At 42.4% G+C, this 16772-nt stretch overlaps 1 protein-coding gene across 1 annotated transcript in view; it reads right to left on the reverse strand.

The window, feature by feature from the left end:
• Positions 1 to 16772, reverse strand: part of LOC140731124 (protein Niban 2-like) — a 235456-nt gene that overhangs the window by 127147 nt on the left and 91537 nt on the right. Inside the window, exon 3 of the mRNA XM_073052442.1 lies at positions 6667 to 6795. Within this exon, the coding sequence (XP_072908543.1) occupies positions 6667 to 6795 (129 nt within the window). The remainder of the gene's footprint in view (positions 1 to 6666; positions 6796 to 16772) is intronic.

The following is a 16772-nucleotide window of genomic DNA, read 5'->3' on the forward strand; positions in this document are numbered from 1 at the left end:
TAGCTCTGCCTAAAATAAGACTGATTCTTGTCCTACCTAGTTACAATACATCATAATAGCCTTCCCTTTATTGTCTACCTGCACTGTATTGTCTTTGCAACTGTAACACTATTCTGCACTCTCAAAGTTCAAAGTAAAAATTATCAGAGTACATAAATGTTACAAACCTGAGATTTTTTCTGAACACGTACTTAGCAAATCTATAGAACAGTAACTGTAAACGAAATCTGTTAACTGTAAGCAGAATCTGTAAACTGTAAACAAACTGTACAAATGCAGATAATAAATAACTAGCATGAAGTAACAAGATAAAAGAGTCCTTAAATAAATGTAGCTATCCTGTTGTTTAAGAGCCTGATGGTTGAGGGGTAGTAACTGTTCTTGAACCTGGTGGTGCGACTGCTGAGGCACCTGTACCTACTACCTGATGAAAAAAGCATGGCCACGGTGGTGAGGATCTTTGATGATGGATGCTGCTTTTCTACGGCAACATTTCATGTTGATATGCTCAGTGATTGGGAGAGTTTTACCTGTGATCTGCCAGGCTAAATCCACTACCTTTTGTAGGGCATTCTGCTTAAAGGCATTGGTGTTCCCATACCAGGTCATAATGCAGTCAGTCTGTACACTTTCCATAAAACATCTATAGAAGTTTGCCAAGGTTTTTGATGACATGCCAAATCACCGCAGACTCCTGGGGGAGTAGAGGCACTGCCCTGCTTTCTTTGTAATTATATTTATATGATGGCTCTAGGACAGGTCCTCTGAGATAGCGACACCAAGGAATTTAAAGTTACTGACCTTCTCCACCTCAGATCTTCCCGTGATTACTGGCTCATGGACCTCTGGTTTCTCTCTCCTAAAGTCTACTATCAGTTCCTTAGTCTTACTGACACTGAGTGAGAAGTTGTTGTTATTACATCACTCAGCCAAATTTTCAATCTCCCTTCTGTATGCTGATTCATCACCACCTTTGATACAGCCAACAACAGTGGTGTCATCAGCAAACCTGTATGTGGCATTGGAGCTGTACTTAGCTGTACAATCATAGGTGTAAAGTGAGTAGAGCAGGGGGCTAAGTACACATCCCTGCTATGCTCCTTTCTTGATGGAGATTGTGAAGGAGATATTTTTGCCAATCCAAACTGACTGGGATCTGCAAGTAAGGAAATCCAGGATCCAGTTGCACAATGGGGTATTGAGGCCCAGGTCTTGGAGTTTACTGATTAGCTTTGAGGGGACAATGCTGTTAAATGCTGTAGACCCGTTACTTCAGTAGGCAAATCGGAGAGGATCCAAGTCACCACTCAGACAGGAGCTAATATGCTTCAACACTGTGGATGTAAGTAACACCGGGTGATGGTCATTTAGATAGGTTACAATGCTCTTCTTGGACACTGGTACACTGCTGGAGAGTGAGGCTGAAGATGTCTGTGAATACACCAGCCAGTGGGTCAGCACAGGTCTTCAGTATTCGGCCAGATACTCCCTAGGCTGGATGCTTCCTTGGATTCACTCTTTTGAAGGCAGACTGTATGCCATCTTCAGATAATAACAAGAATAATGAGAAGATAATATCATCGGGAGTCATGTGGGGTGCGCAATTGCTGCTGCCTGTTCTGGTGATCAAAGTGAGTATAGAAGGCAGTGAGGTAATCTGGAAGTGAAAGCTCTGCAGACTTGTGTCACAAGACTTAACTTTGTAGGAGGTTATGGCATTTAAACACTGCCACAGCTGTCAAGCATGCCTCATTGATTCCAGTTTAGTCTGGAATCACCACTTCGCCTGAGGGATGACATTCCGGAGATCATACCTGCACCTCTTGGAGCATTCTTGATCTCCAGGCTTGAATGCCTCTGATCCGGCTCTCAGCGGATTCTGGATTTCATTCAATATTGAGGGCTTCCGATTGGGGATAACCTTGAACAATTTTGTGGCATCATCCACAGCTGTTTTAATGAAGCCTGTTAGGATCCTTGTATAGTCATTTAGATCCTCATGAGTTCTTGAGCACAGCCCAGCTCATTGACCCAAGGCAATCCTACAACTATTCCTCTGCCTCCTGTGACCACTTCTTGGTTGTTTTGATCTCTGGTGTCTCACTCTTTAGTCTCTATCTGTATGCAGGTAGTAGGAGTACAGTCAAATGATCCGAATTGCCAGAATGCGGTCTCGGGAAAGAAAAATAGGCATTCCTTATCGTAGTGTAGCAGTGGTCTATTCTGTTGGGACTTCTGGTGCAACAGGTTACATGCTGGTGATAATTGGGCACGGTTTTCTTCAAACACGCCTGATTAAAGTTGCCAACTATAATTTGAAATCTGTCAGGTTGAGCTGTTTCCTCATTACAGACATCATGCAAAATAAACTCTTCCTGGGTTTCCAGCTGGATACAGGTATCAACTCTAACCGACTTTTCAATGACAAACTCTGCCATCTTCATCAGTAATGATGTCTGTGCATATCTAGTCTCGTGGTATTTATACCCCTGTAGTCTGTCTCTACTGATTGGTTAGTCCTCACTTGGTCAGGTTTCCACTCTCCCACCTTGTTTACAATCAAATTCCAGTTCTTACTTAGAGCGAGACCTTCGTCTTAGTTAAAATTCTTTTCATCTAGTTTTATTTCAATGGCTTTCTTTACCAGGCAGTCCCAAAAGCACAGCAGCTTTGTGCCAAAGTCAATCCTATGGCTATTGGGAATGCAATGTCCTACTACCACCAATTTCTCCAGGTAACCCAAATGGATACACCTCCTGCGCTCCTTGATGCAGGTTTCTACCATGTCCCCTATCTGGCTGACATATGCTGCTCTGCACTCACAGGGAATCCTGTAAACACCAGCCAACCTGAATCCCAGGTTATCTTTTACCTGCATAGGCTGTGATTTGAGCTTATGGATGGTATTAATCTAGTATTTCTTCAGGATCTTGCTGATCCTTCCAGAAACTGTGGAAATATAAAGAAGACAGGAGGTAGCAAAGGGTTCCTCCTCAGTTCGATTTCCTGGTTTTTCCCGTCGGCCCTTCTAACGGCCCGATTGATTTCCGCCACCTTGTAGCCATTTTGCAGGAACATCGTCTGTAATTGTCTTAGTTCCTTAGGAGACTCTCCTGGTCCAAAATAGTTTCCACACAGTTGATCAAAGTAAAAAGAACCGGTCTACGTTGGGTTGCCCAGAGAAGTGGGCAGTAATAGAACATCGTGTTTGCAATGGCCATAGGATTGGCTTTGATGGCACAAAAGTACTGTGCCGTGCCAATGGGTTTTGAGATCGCCTGGTAAAAGAAACCATTGACATAAAACTAGAGGAAAAGAACTTTAACATGACTAAGGTCTTGCTCTAAGTAAGAGCTGCAATTTGATTGTAAACAAGGTGGGAGAGAGGAAACCTGATTGGATGAGGACTAAGCAATCAGGAGGGATGGACCATAAGGGTATAAGTACCTCTAGACCAGACATACACAGGTATCATCCCTAATGAAGATGGCAGAGTTTGTCATTAAAACATTGGTTATAACTGATATCAGTACCCGGATGGAAGCACGAGTTTATTCATCTTATACACCCAGTAAGCACTAGGAGCAGCTTCGTGAGAGCTTGCTTATAATCGCCCATAGGTACTATGTAAACTGCGGTCAGATTCACAGATAAGATCTCCCAACGCAAATAGAATGGTCTACATTTAATCATTAGTTGTTCTAAGTTAGGGGAACAAGAAGTTGACATAACCCCAGAGTCCATGCACTAACGAGAATAGATCAAAATGCATACGCCTCCAGCTTTTTCCTTACCAGGGTTCACAGTTCGATCTATTCTGAAAATCATAAAACCTTAGTTATATAATTGCATCCAATGTATCCATATTTAAACAATTTTCAGTGCAACAAACAATTGAGATCTGCCTCATCTGCCTCTGACACAGTAGCCTTGCCCTGAGATTGTCAATTTTCTAGTGACTGTACATTCGCTAACAAGATGCTAGGTAGAGGAAGCCTCACCCTTCTATGCGTCAGCCTGATTTAAATTCTGCCTCTCCTGCTGCATTTGCGGCCATGATATTGACCCTTAAAGGTGCTATGCTCACCTGCTCCACAATTAACCATCAAATATGAGATCTGAAGGTCATTGATGTAATTTTGTAGTCCGTTCTTAAGAGGAAATTTACATGCTACAGATCACAACAGAAGTAGTTCAGAAGGAGTATATTTAAGAGGAAAACCAGTACAATTCCTGCAGCCTGTGAGAGTCATTGATGTACACTGGTCTCTGAGCTTCCTGTCGAACCTGGAGGGAATTATGGGGTTGAATGCTGAACTGTAGTCCAAGAAAAGCATTCTCACATAAGCATCCTTCTTCTCCAGATGTGTAAGGATGGAGTGTAGAGCTGTGGCTATTGCGTCATCTGTTGATCAGTTGTGTCGGTAGGTGAATTGTAGGGGATTCAGTGTAGGTGGCAGCATGCGTCCTTGACCAGCCTCTCGAAGCATTTGCTTATTATTGAGGTGAGTGCAACAGGACACCAGTCATTCAGACATTACCTTGGTCTTTTTAGGTATTGGAACAATGGTGGATGTTTTGAAGCAGGAGGACACTCTGCACTGGGAGACGGAAAGATTAAAAATGTCTGTAAACACACCTGCCAGTTGTGCCAAGCACATCCTGAGTACCCGCCCTAGAAGGCAATCTGGTCCCATAACCTTGCCACTGTCCTCTCATTGGAAATACCTGCGTACTTTGGCCTCAGAGATGACCAAGCTGCAGGTCACCTGAGGGGCTCAGTTTTGGCAACATTGAATCAAGTGTAATAAAGATTTAGCTCATCTGGGAGAGAGGCAGCGATGTTGGAAACTCTCCACTGCATTTAGCTTTGAAGTCTGTGATGGTGTGCAGATCTTGCCATAAGCTGCTTGTGTTGTTGGTGGAAAGTTGTATCTGAATCTTGTCCCTGTAATGTTTTGCTGCCTTGATGACTTTGCGCAGATCGTAACTGCATTTCTTGAGTTCCTGCTGATTACTAGCAACGTAAGCTCTGTGCCATGTGGTAAGTACTGCTCGCACGGAACTGTTGACGCAGGTTTCTAGTTTGGATAGACCCTGACCAATTTCTGGGGGACAACACCCTCAATGCACTTTCAGATGAAACTTGTGGCCCCATCTGTGAACTCGGAGACATTCTCATCATGGAAGACATTCCAGTTGACGTCATCAAAGCAGTCCTGTAGCATGGAGGTCAGACCAACAGTGGACAGTTTTAACTATGGCTGCTTCTTGTTTCAGCTTCTGCCTGTACTTTGGCAGCAGCAAAATGGAGGAGTGATTCAATTTTCCAAATAGAGGGGGAGGGTGCAAAGGAGCGCTTTCTAAGCGTCAAAGGATGGATATCAATTGAAAATGTGGCAGAAGTCGTAGGTGAAGTTTAATCCAAATAAATATGACACATTGTACTTTGGGAGTTATGAGGAATGTATACAATTATTGTCAGGACACTTAACAGCACTTACATACAGAGGGGTCTTGGAGGTGTAAGTTCAAAAGCTCCCTAAATAAACGTACACTTTCCCTAGAATGCCTAGATAACATACATGGTTTTTTTTAAAACTCAAATTATAAAGGCTAAAATTCCATTCATCAATGCCATATTTTTATTGGTAACTGCATTCTGAGCAAATGCAAATAAAATCCTGATTCTTGTTGGACTTGGAGTTCCTAGCTTTTTTTAAACCAAATAAACAGTCACCTCATTTAATGATCTCACATGATGATTTGATGATTCAGATTTGTGTTATATTGAAATGAATAGCTGTTCTAGAGTTTTGTCTATTTATGTTACTCTGCAATTTTATACTTCCATTTACACAAATAAATTGCGAATCCTTGTGCCTGAACTACCTGTGTTAAAATGGTTCTGTAGATTGATTTGAGAGTATAATAAAAATATGAAACAATAATTAATTTGAGTCAAATCACACTGCACTAAATGAACTCCAGGGTGCAGACTTAATTAAGTGTAGTCATTGACATATACTCAGTGGTCACTTTATTAGGCACACCTGTAAACCTGCTCATTAATGCAAATATCTAATTAGCAACTTATTACATAAAAGCATGCAAACATGGTCAAGAGGTTCAATTGTTGTTCAGACCAAACATGAGAACAGGGAAGAAATGTGATCAAAGTGACTTTGACTATGGAATGATTGTTGGTGCCAGATGATATAGTTTTGAGTATCTCAAGTTTCTGATCTCCTGGGATTTTCACACACAACAGTCTCCAGAGTTTACAAAGAATGGTGTGAAAGACAAAAAAAAAATCCAATGTTGGGTAATTCTCTAGGTAAAAATGCCATATTAATGAGAGTGGTCAGAGGACAATGGCCAGATTGGTCAAACTGACAGGTTTGAAACAGTAACTCAAATAATTACAGTTGTGTGCAGAGGAGCATCTCTGAACACACAACATATTTAACCTTAAAGTAGATGGGCTACAGCAGCAGAAGACCACGAATATTTACTGGAGGTACCTAATAAAATGGCTACTGAGGGCATGACATACATTAATATGAGGGTGCTGTAGGTCCAGAGGTGGTAAAAATATTGAGAGCAGAAAATAACTTACTTATTGTGTTAATTGCAACACATTACACTTCCATAAAGTATACATACCATTTTGCCGTCATAGTACTCCACACTGTAGTCATCACGTATAACAAAATGTCTATTCTTCCACTTTCTGTTTACTTCCAAATATTGGTACAGATTGCCAGAAAAGATAATTTTATCCTTTAATGGAGTCTACATGAAAAAGAATAAATGTATAGACTTTATTAAACTTGTATATTAACCACTTGCTTACTGAAAATAATTATCTGCAACATTCAATGGCCCTGAATAAAATTTCAATCATTGATCTAGATGAATTTGGCCACATTAGTTATGACGTAGGTTCAGGAATGCACATTATACCAGCTTCTACTATTTTTGTTTTCAGTTTCTGAATTACCGTAGATTCCGGATTTTAAGCCGCTACTTTTTTCCCACATTTTGAACAGCTTTGAACTTTGCGGCCAATAATCCGATGCGGCTAATGCAAGGTTTTTTTCATGCCGCCTCGTAAACATTTTGCCTCGTAACAGTAGACCAATAAAATTGATGAGTAGTTCACAGAGGTCCAATGAAATTGTACGATAAATCAAGCGCACTTTCACAATTAAATTATTGTAAATCAGTCATTTGTACTCACCCTCATCAACATGGAAAACACTCGAAGCATTGTGCTACCTACCCTCTTAGTTTAAACTATATTTGTTTTCTGTACTACATCGCGGGATGCTATGACGACACACCCGGTTTCGCGGCGTCTTGTGGGAAAATGCCGTTTGCGATGAAACGGAAAGGAGGGGGTCGAGCGGCGGAGCGGCTTTGGATCTGAGCGAAATCTGCTTTTAAATGCCGTTTGCGATGAAACGGAAAGGAGGGGGGGAGCGGCATTACGCGAGCGGCTTTGGATCCGAGCGAACTCTGCTTTTAAGTTAAAGGTATCAATAACTTTTCCTGGTAGGCTGCAGTATATATATTTTTTACCAGTCGTTAGGAGATATTGGAATGTTGTTCAGTAAAGAAGTATACGCAACGTATATTTAAAAGTAGCCGCGTACGGGCACGGTTCGAAAAAAAGCATTTGCAATATGTATTTGTTTTTGTTACCATATGGATTTAATTAAAAGTTAAAAAAATCCTCACGTGTAATATCTTTCTGTGTAAATATCTCATATTACAACGTGGGACACCTGCGGCCGAAAATCCGGTGCGGCCTAAAATCCGGTGCGGCCTTTACATTTAAAAAAATGATTTTATTTCTAAAATTAGTGCCAGCGGCTAAAAATCAGGTGCGCTCTGTAGTCCGGAATCTACGGTACATTTTGCATTCAGAACAGTTCTGCACTGAAAGTCATTTTCCTCCTTGAATGATCTTTCAGGATTCTTTCATGTGGACCCATGAATAAGCCAGATAATTTTAGGCCAGTAAGTCCAATGTCCACTTTAGCAGATAAATCACTGGTAAGGCTTCACTTGGAGTACTGTGAGCAGTTATGGGCCCCGTATCTAAGAAAGGATATGGTGACATTGGAGAGGGTGCAAAGGATGCTCATGAAAATGATTCTGGTACTGAAAGGCTTGTTAAATTAAGAGCATTTGATGGCTCAAAGGTTGTGCTCACTGGAATTCAAAAGAATGAGAGGTGACCTTATTGAAACCTATTAAATGTTGAAAGGCCTTGATAAAGTGGATGTGGAGAGGATGCATTTCCTATAGTGGAGGAGTCCAAGAACAGGGAGTCAGCTTCAGAATAAAGGAATGTCCTTTTAGAACAGAGATGAGGAGGAATTTCTTTAGCCAGAGAGTGGTGAATCTGAAGAATTTGTTTTCACAGGCAACTGTGGAGGCCAAGTCATTGGGTATATTTTAGGCAGAGTTTGATAGATTCTTGATTAGTCAGAGCATGAAGGGATACAGGGAGAAGGAAGGAGATTGGGGCTGAGAGGAAAAATGGATCAGACATGATGAAATGGTGCAGCAGACTCAATGGGCCAAATGGCCTAATTATACTCCTTATACCTTAAGGTCTTATAATCACTGACTTTATTAAGGGGAGATCCAATACAATTAATTTGATTAATAATTCTCTTATAGCAGTGAAACAAATCTGTCCATGAGAGCAATGCATTTGTAGTCCATGTAGATTTTAGAAAGGCTGACCAAAGTTCTGTATGGTACAGTGATCCAAAAGGTGAGGGAGTCACAGGATCCAGTTAGGCTGGATTTAAAACTGGCTTTGTAATAGAAAGGAGAGGGCAATGGTTTCGGGTTGTGGTTTGTTCAAACAGAAGCCTATGACAAGTGGTATATCAAAGAAGCCAATCCTGGAAATCATGCCGTCTGTTATAGCATGTCAAAGTAATGGGAAGTGTTGGAGCTTCTGAAAAGCATTGGGATAGATCAGATCCATGATGGATTTCCAGCATCTGTAAAATCTCATGTTCAGGATAGATAAAATGCCAGGGCTGGACAGGATACACCCAGGTTGCCATGGGAAGTGAGGGAAGAGATTGCTAGGGCATTGATGACAATCTTTACGTCCCCTCTGGCCAATGGAATAGCACCAGATGATTGGAGGGTGGCAAATGTTGCTCTGTTGTTCACAGAAGATGATAGGGATAATTCTGGGAACTATAGGCCAGTGAATCTTATGTTAGTGGTGGACAAACAATTGGGAAGAATTCTTAGGGACAGGATGTGCGAGCATTTGGGGAATCATAGCCTTATTAAGGATAGTCAGTATGGCTTTGTGAGGTGCAGGTCATGCCTCATGAGTGTAATTGAGTTTTTTGAGGAAGTGGCAAAACAAATTAATGAAGTTAAGCAGTGGATGGGGTGTCTATGGATTTTAGTAAGCCATTTGACAAGGTTCTTCATTAAGTCATGAAGCATGTGATCCATGTCAGGATTAATTCAAAATTGGCTACCCCACGGAAGGCAAGGATGGTGGTAGATGGAGAGGATTCTGCCTGTAGGTCAGTGACTAGTGATGCTCTCCAAGGATCTGTTCTGTTCTTTGTGATTTGTATAAATGCCTTGGATGAGGACATGAAAAGGTGGGTTAGTAATTTTGCAGATGACATGAAGGCTGCTGGCTTAGATGGTTGCCGTAGGTTGCAACGGGACATAGACAAAATGCAGAGCTGGGCTGTTAAGTAGAAGATGGAGTTCAATCCAGAAAAGAGTTGAGTAATTCACTTTGGAAGATTAAACTTGAAGATGGAGTACAAGGTTACTGGCAGGATTCTTTGCAGTATGGAGGAACAGAGCTCCAAACAGCAATTGGAAGCAGAGCACTTCAAACAGGTTATTTGCAGGTCAGCGAAGATAGTATAAAAGGAGAGCTTCGTGGACATCCAGACATTCTAGAGGTCCAATAAGTGTCGGGAGCAGAGCACTACTAATTAAATAAAAGTACAGAGGGGCAAATGGAGCAGCCATTGTCAGGATGGTTATTGTAGGCCAGTGGAGAGAGTAGGAGCGTCAGGCTTTGACTTAAGAGGCTTCAACGAGAAGAGGCAGAGGCAAAGAAACAGGTTAGAAGATTTGGTCTTCGTTGCACATTGTACAGTGCAGGCAGGATAGCAGATATGGCAGTGGAATGCTCCTCCAGTAAGATGTGGAAATTCATGGAACCTGTTAGTTTCCCCGAGGACTACACCTGTGGGAAATGCAGCCAACTCCAGCTCCTGAAAGATCACATTAAGGAGCTGGAGTTGGATGAACTTAGGATCATCTGGGAGGCAGAACAATTGATACATGTGACTTTTGAGCAGATGGTTACACACAGAGTGCAAAATTCATGGAGTAGATAGGTGAACACTGAGAGAGGTAAAGGGAGTAGGAAGTCAGTGCAGTGTCCCCATGTGGCCATTCCCCTCAGCAACAGGTACACTCCTTTGGATACTGCTGAAAGGGATGAACTATCTGGGCAAGGCAGCAGCAGCCAGACCAATGGCATTATGGTCGGCTCCGAGCCTCAGAAGGGTAGAGTGAAGTCAGGTGGAGCAATAATCATCTGGGATAGTTAGGGGACAGATAGGAGATTCTGTGGCAGCAAAAGAAGTGCTGGGATAGTGTGTTGCCTCCCCGGTGCTAGGGTCCATGATATCTCTAAGCGGTCGGAAAAGATTCTTGAAGGGTCGGGTGAGCAGTCAGAGGTCGTAGTTCATGTTGGTACCAATGACTCAGATGGGGTGGGGGGGGGGGGGTGGTGGTAGAGGCCCAGTGGAGTAAGTTTAGGGAGTTAGTAAGGAGGCTGAAGAGCAGAACCTCCAAGGTGGCAATCTCTGGATTACTCCCAGTGCCACGAGTTAGTGAAGATGAGAACAGGAAGATAGCACAGATGAATGAATGGCTGAGGAGATGCTGCAGGGTAGGGTTTCAAGTCCTTGGATCATTGGAACTTTTTTCTGGGGAAGGGGTGACCTGTACAAGTGGGACGGGTTGCATCTGAACTGGAGGGGAACCAATATCCTGGGAGGGAGGTTTGCTAATGCTGTTGGGGAGGGTTTAAACTAGATTTGCAGGGCAGAGAGAACTGAAGTGAAGAGGCAGAGGATGGGTCAGTTGTCGCACAAGTAGAGACAAGTAGGAAGTCATGGAGGTATTGTCTACTGAGTCATTGTGGGTGGAAGTCAGAAACAGGAAGGGGGCAATAACGCTACAGGATGTTTTGCATACAGCCCCAATAGTAACAGAGATGTCGAGGAGCAGACAGGGAGACAGATTCTGGAACAGTGTAATAATAGGGTTGTTGTGATAGGTGATTTTAACTTTCCTAATATTGTCTGGCAACCAGAATATAGAAAACCTACAGCACAATACAGGCCCTTCGGCCCACAAAGTTGTGCCGAACATGTCCTTACCTTAGAACTAGCTAGGCTTACCCATAGCCCTCTATTTTTCTAAGCTCCATGTATCCATCCACTAGTCTCTTAAAAGACCCTATCATTTCCGCCTCCACTATCGCCGTCAGCAGCCCATTCCAGGGACTCACCACTCTCAGTGTAAAAAAACTTACCCCTGACATCTCCTCTGTACCTCCTTCCAAGAACCTTAAAACTATGCCCTCTCGTGCTAGCCATTTCAGCCCTGGGAAAAAGCCTCTGACTATCCACACAATCAATGCCTCTCATTATCTTGTACACCTCTCAACCTCCGTTGCTCCAAGGACAAAAGGCTGAATTCACTCAACCTATTCTCATAAGGCATGCTCCCCAGTCCAGGCAACATCCTTGTAAATCTCCTCTGTACCCCTTCTATGGTTTCCACATCCTTCCTATAGTGAGTCGACCAGAATTGAGCACAGTACTCCAAGTGGGGTCTGACCAGGGCCCTATATAGCTGCAGCATTACCTCTTGTCTCTTAAATTCAATCCCATGATTGATGAAGGCCAATGCACCGTATGCCTTCTTAACCACAGAATCAACCTGCATAGCAGCTTTGAGTGACCTATGGATTCAGAATCCAAGATCACTCTGATCCTCCACACTGCCAAGAGTCTTGTCATTAATGCTATATTCTGCCATCATATTTGACCTGCCAAAATGAACCACCTCACACTTATCTGGATTGAACTCCATCTGCCACTTCTCAGCCCAGTTTTTCATCCTATCAATTTCCTGCTGTAGCCTCTGACAGCCCTCCACACTATCCACAACACCCCCAACCTTTATGTCATCAGCAAATTTACTAACCCATCCCTCCACTTACTCATCCATCTCATTTATTTAAAAAATCACAAAGAGTAGGAGTCCCAGAACAGATCCCTGAGGCACACCACTAGTCACTGGCCTCCATGCAGATTATGACCCATCTACAACCACTCTTTGCTCTCTGTGGGCAAGCCAGTTCTGGATCCACAAAGCAAGGGCTTCTTGCATCCCATGCTTCATTACTTTCTCAATAAGCCTTGCATGGGGTACCTTATCAAATGCCTTGCTAAAATCCATATACACTACATCTACGGCTCTATCTTCATCAGCGTGTTCAGTCACATCCTCAAAAAATTCAATCAGGCTTGTAAGGCACAACCTGCCTTTCATAAAACCATGCTGATTATTCCTAATCATATTACGCCTCTCCAAATGTTCATAAATCCTGCCTCTCAGGATCTTCTCTATCAATGTACCAACCACTGAAGTAAGACTCACTGGTGTATAATTTCCTGGCCTACCCCTACTCCCTTTCTTCAATAAGGAAACAACATCCACAACCCTCCAAACCTCCGGAACCTCTCCCGTCCCTATTGATGATGCAAAGTTCATTGCCAGAGGCTCAGCAATCTCTCCCCTTGCTTCCCACAGTAGCCTGGGATACATCCCGTCCTGTCCCGGTGACTTATCCAACTTGATGCTTTCCAAAAGCTCCAGCACATCCTCTCCCTTAATATCTGCATGCTCAAGTTTTTTAATCTGCTGCAAGTCATCCCTACAATCGCCAAGATCCTTTTCTGCTTTGAATACTGAAGTACCTCTGCCATCTCCTTCGGTCCCATACACACTTTTCCACTGTCACACTTGATTGGTGCTATTCTCTCATGTCTTATCCTCTTGCTCTTCACATACTTGTAGAATGCCTTGGGGTTTTCCTTAATCCTGTCCGCCAAGGCCTTCTCTCCTAATTTCTTTCTTAAATTCCTTCCTGCGAGGTTGATAAGGCAGCTTAAGGAATACTTGTTTTATTAGTCAAGGCACTGAGTTCAAAAGTCAGAAGGTTATGTTGCAACTTTATAAAACACTGGTTAGGTCATGTCTGGAGTATCATGTGCAGTTCTGGTCAACACACTATAGGAAAAATGTTGAGGTTTCCAAGAGGGTGCAGAAGTTGCTGCATGATTAAAAGAGCATGTGCTATCATGAGCGGCTGGAGAAACCTGGGTTTTTTTTTTTGGTGGAGGGAAAATCTGATAGATGTTTTTAAGATACTTAGAGGCATAGATAGAGTAGACATGGAGTATTTCTTTCCCAGGGATAAAATATCTAATACTGGAGGGCATGCATTAAAGATGAGAGGAGAAAAGTGCAAGGGGGATGTGAGGGGCAAGTTTTTTTTACTCAGTTGTGGGAATCATCCAACTTCCCACTCACTTTTGCTACCTTACATGCCCTTTCCTTGGCTTTTATGCAGTCCTTAACTTCCCTTGTCAACCAGTTGTCTACCCTACCATTTGAGAAATACTTCTTCTGTGGGACACATCTATCCTGCGGCTTATGAACTATTACCAGAAACATCAAGCATCTCTGCCAGTATCCTCCTCCAATCCACCTGGGCAAGCTCCTCTGTCATGCCTCTGTAATTCCCTTTATTCCATTGCGATACTGATACGTGTGACTTATGCTTCTTCTTCTCAAGTTGCAGTATGAATTCAATCATATTATGATCACTGCTTCCTAAGGGTTCCTTTATATTAAGCTCCCCAATAAAATCTGGGTTATTACACAACACCTAATCTAAGATGGCCTTTGCCTGAGTAGATTCAAACACGAGCTGCTCTGAAAAGCAAACTCAGAGGCATTCAACAAATTCCCTCATTTGCGATCCGATACCAATCCGATTTCCCAATCTCTTTGCATGTTCAAGTCTCCCATTCCAATTATAACATTACCCTTACTACAAGCCTCTTCCAGCTCCCTTTGCAATCTTAACACCACATAGTTTCTGCTATTTGGAGGCCTATATCAGAATCAAGTTTATTATCGCCAGCATGAGACATGAAATTTGTTAACTTAGCAGCAGCAGCAGTTCAATGTAGTACATAACATAGAAGAAAAAAGTAATAATCAATTACAGTATACGTATATTGCATAGATTAAAAATCGTGCAAAAAGCATAAATGCTATACATTTTAAAAAGTGAGGTATTGTTCAAGGGTTCAACATCCATTTAGGAATCGAATGGCAGAGTGGAAGTTGTTCTTGAATTGCTGAGTGTGCACCTTCAGGTGTCTGTACCTCCTACCAGTGCTAGCCCCAGTGGAACACTTTTGTTCACCTAAATCTATGTACAGTTGAATGATGATTTGACTTTTTTTTTTAAAACAAAAAATTTAATATATAGAATTTTTATAACTCTATGACCAATCTGGAATCATGTGCCTGAAATCGGAGGAGGTAGGGGAATTAGATGCAATGAGGTGGGGGGAGGATGAAGTTAAAAGCTGGGAGGGGATAGGTATAAGAGGCAAAGGGCTGAAGAAGGCAACTAATAGGACAAAGCAGTGGACAATTGAAGAACGAACAGCAGAACCTGAGAGGGGTGAAAAAGAGGTGAGGGGGAGAGAAAGGAAGAAGTCCCTGGGGCTGGACAGGATATACCCTAGGTTACTACAGGAAGCATGGGAAGACACTGATGCACTGCTGGCAATGATATCTGTCTCCTCACTTGCTACAGCAGTAGTGTGATTGGAGCATGGCAAATGTCATTCCATCATTCAATAAATGTAATAGGGATTATCCTAGGAATTATAGATCAATGGGTCAAATATCATTGGTGAGCAAATTATTGGAGAGGATTTTTAAGAAACAGGATTTATAAGCATTTGGAGAAGCATCATCTGATTAAGGATAGTTGTAAGGCTTTGTAAGGGGCAGGTTGCACCTCACTAGCATGGCTGATTTTTTCAAATAAGTCACAAAACAAAATGATTAAGGTAGATCACTGGATGCTATATATAAGGATTCTAGTGAGGCACCGATAAGGTAGAGTCATTCAGAAAGTCAAGAGGCATGAGGTCCAGGGAAACTTGGCTGTGTCAATACACAATTGGCTTCCCCAAAGAAGGCAGAGGGTGGCAATAGATGGAACATGTTCTGTCTGGACGTCAGTGACTGGTGTGGTTCTGCTGAAATCTGTTCTGGAATCACTGTTCTTACAAATCTCTACTCTCTTCTATTGTATTTGTGTCCTTTGGGTTTGGACTCCCCCACCCTGGGGAGAAGACTATAACCATCCATCTTATCCATACCCTTCATGATTTTATATGTTTCTGTAAGTTCACCTCTCACCTACACGCTGAGGAATACCATAAGGAAGCTGGGACAGAAGCCAGAAGGCACATACTCAGTGATTCAGGAATAGCTTCTTCCCCTCTGCCATACAATTCCTAAATGGACACTGAACCCACGAACACTACCTCACTTTTTCGTAATATACATTATTTCTGTTTTTGTATTAGTTTTAATCTAGTTACTATACATAAATAAACTGACTGTAATTTGTTTGTTTTTCTTATTTTTATATTATTATGTATTGCATTGAACTGCTGCTGCTAAGTTAACAAATTTCACGACACATGCCAGTGACAATAAACCTGATTCTGATAAAGAATCAGCATGGGCAGCCTCTTCCTTTAAATTAGACCCTCTAGATCAGGTTGCATCCTCTTAAATCTCTTCTGTACTCTTTCCAGCTTGACAATGTTCTTCCTTGAACAGGGTGACCAAAACTGTACACAATACTCCAAGTATCATCTTACCACTGACTTGCATAGCTACAACATAATATCGTTAATCCTTGACTGACTAAGGTCAACATGATAAATACCTTCCTCATCACCCCGTCTTCCTGTGAGGCCACTTTGAGCAAACTGTGCACTTTTACTCTCAGGTACCTCTGATCCACAATACTCGTCAGTGCTTTGTCATTCACTGTATAGGTGCTACACTGGTTAGAAAGTCCAAAGTCCAAAATTTACCTCACACTTAGAACATAGAAATTTACAGCACATTACAGCTCCTACAGCCCACAATGTTGTGCCAACCATAACCTACTCTAGAAACTGCCTAGAACTTCCCTAGTGGATAACCCTCTATTTTCTAAGCTCCAGGTACCTAAGAGGCTCTTAAAACACCATATTGTATCAGCTTCCACCACTGCTGCCAGCAGTGTATTCCATGCACCCACCACTCTGTGTGAAAAACTTACCCCTGACATCCCCTCAGTACCTGTTTCCAAGCAACTTAAAACTATGCCACCTGGCTATCCACACGATCAATGCCCCTCATCATCTTATACACCTCTATCAGGTCACCTCTCATCCTCTGCTGCTCCAAGGAGAAAAGGCCAAGTATACTCAACCTATTCTCATAAGGTACGCATTCCAATCTAGGCAACATCCTTGTAAATTTCCTCTGCACTCTCTCTATAGTATCCACATCCTTCCTGTAGT

Source organism: Hemitrygon akajei, chromosome 7 (assembly GCF_048418815.1).
Source record: "Hemitrygon akajei chromosome 7, sHemAka1.3, whole genome shotgun sequence".
Classification (NCBI taxonomy): Eukaryota; Metazoa; Chordata; class Chondrichthyes; order Myliobatiformes; family Dasyatidae; genus Hemitrygon; species Hemitrygon akajei.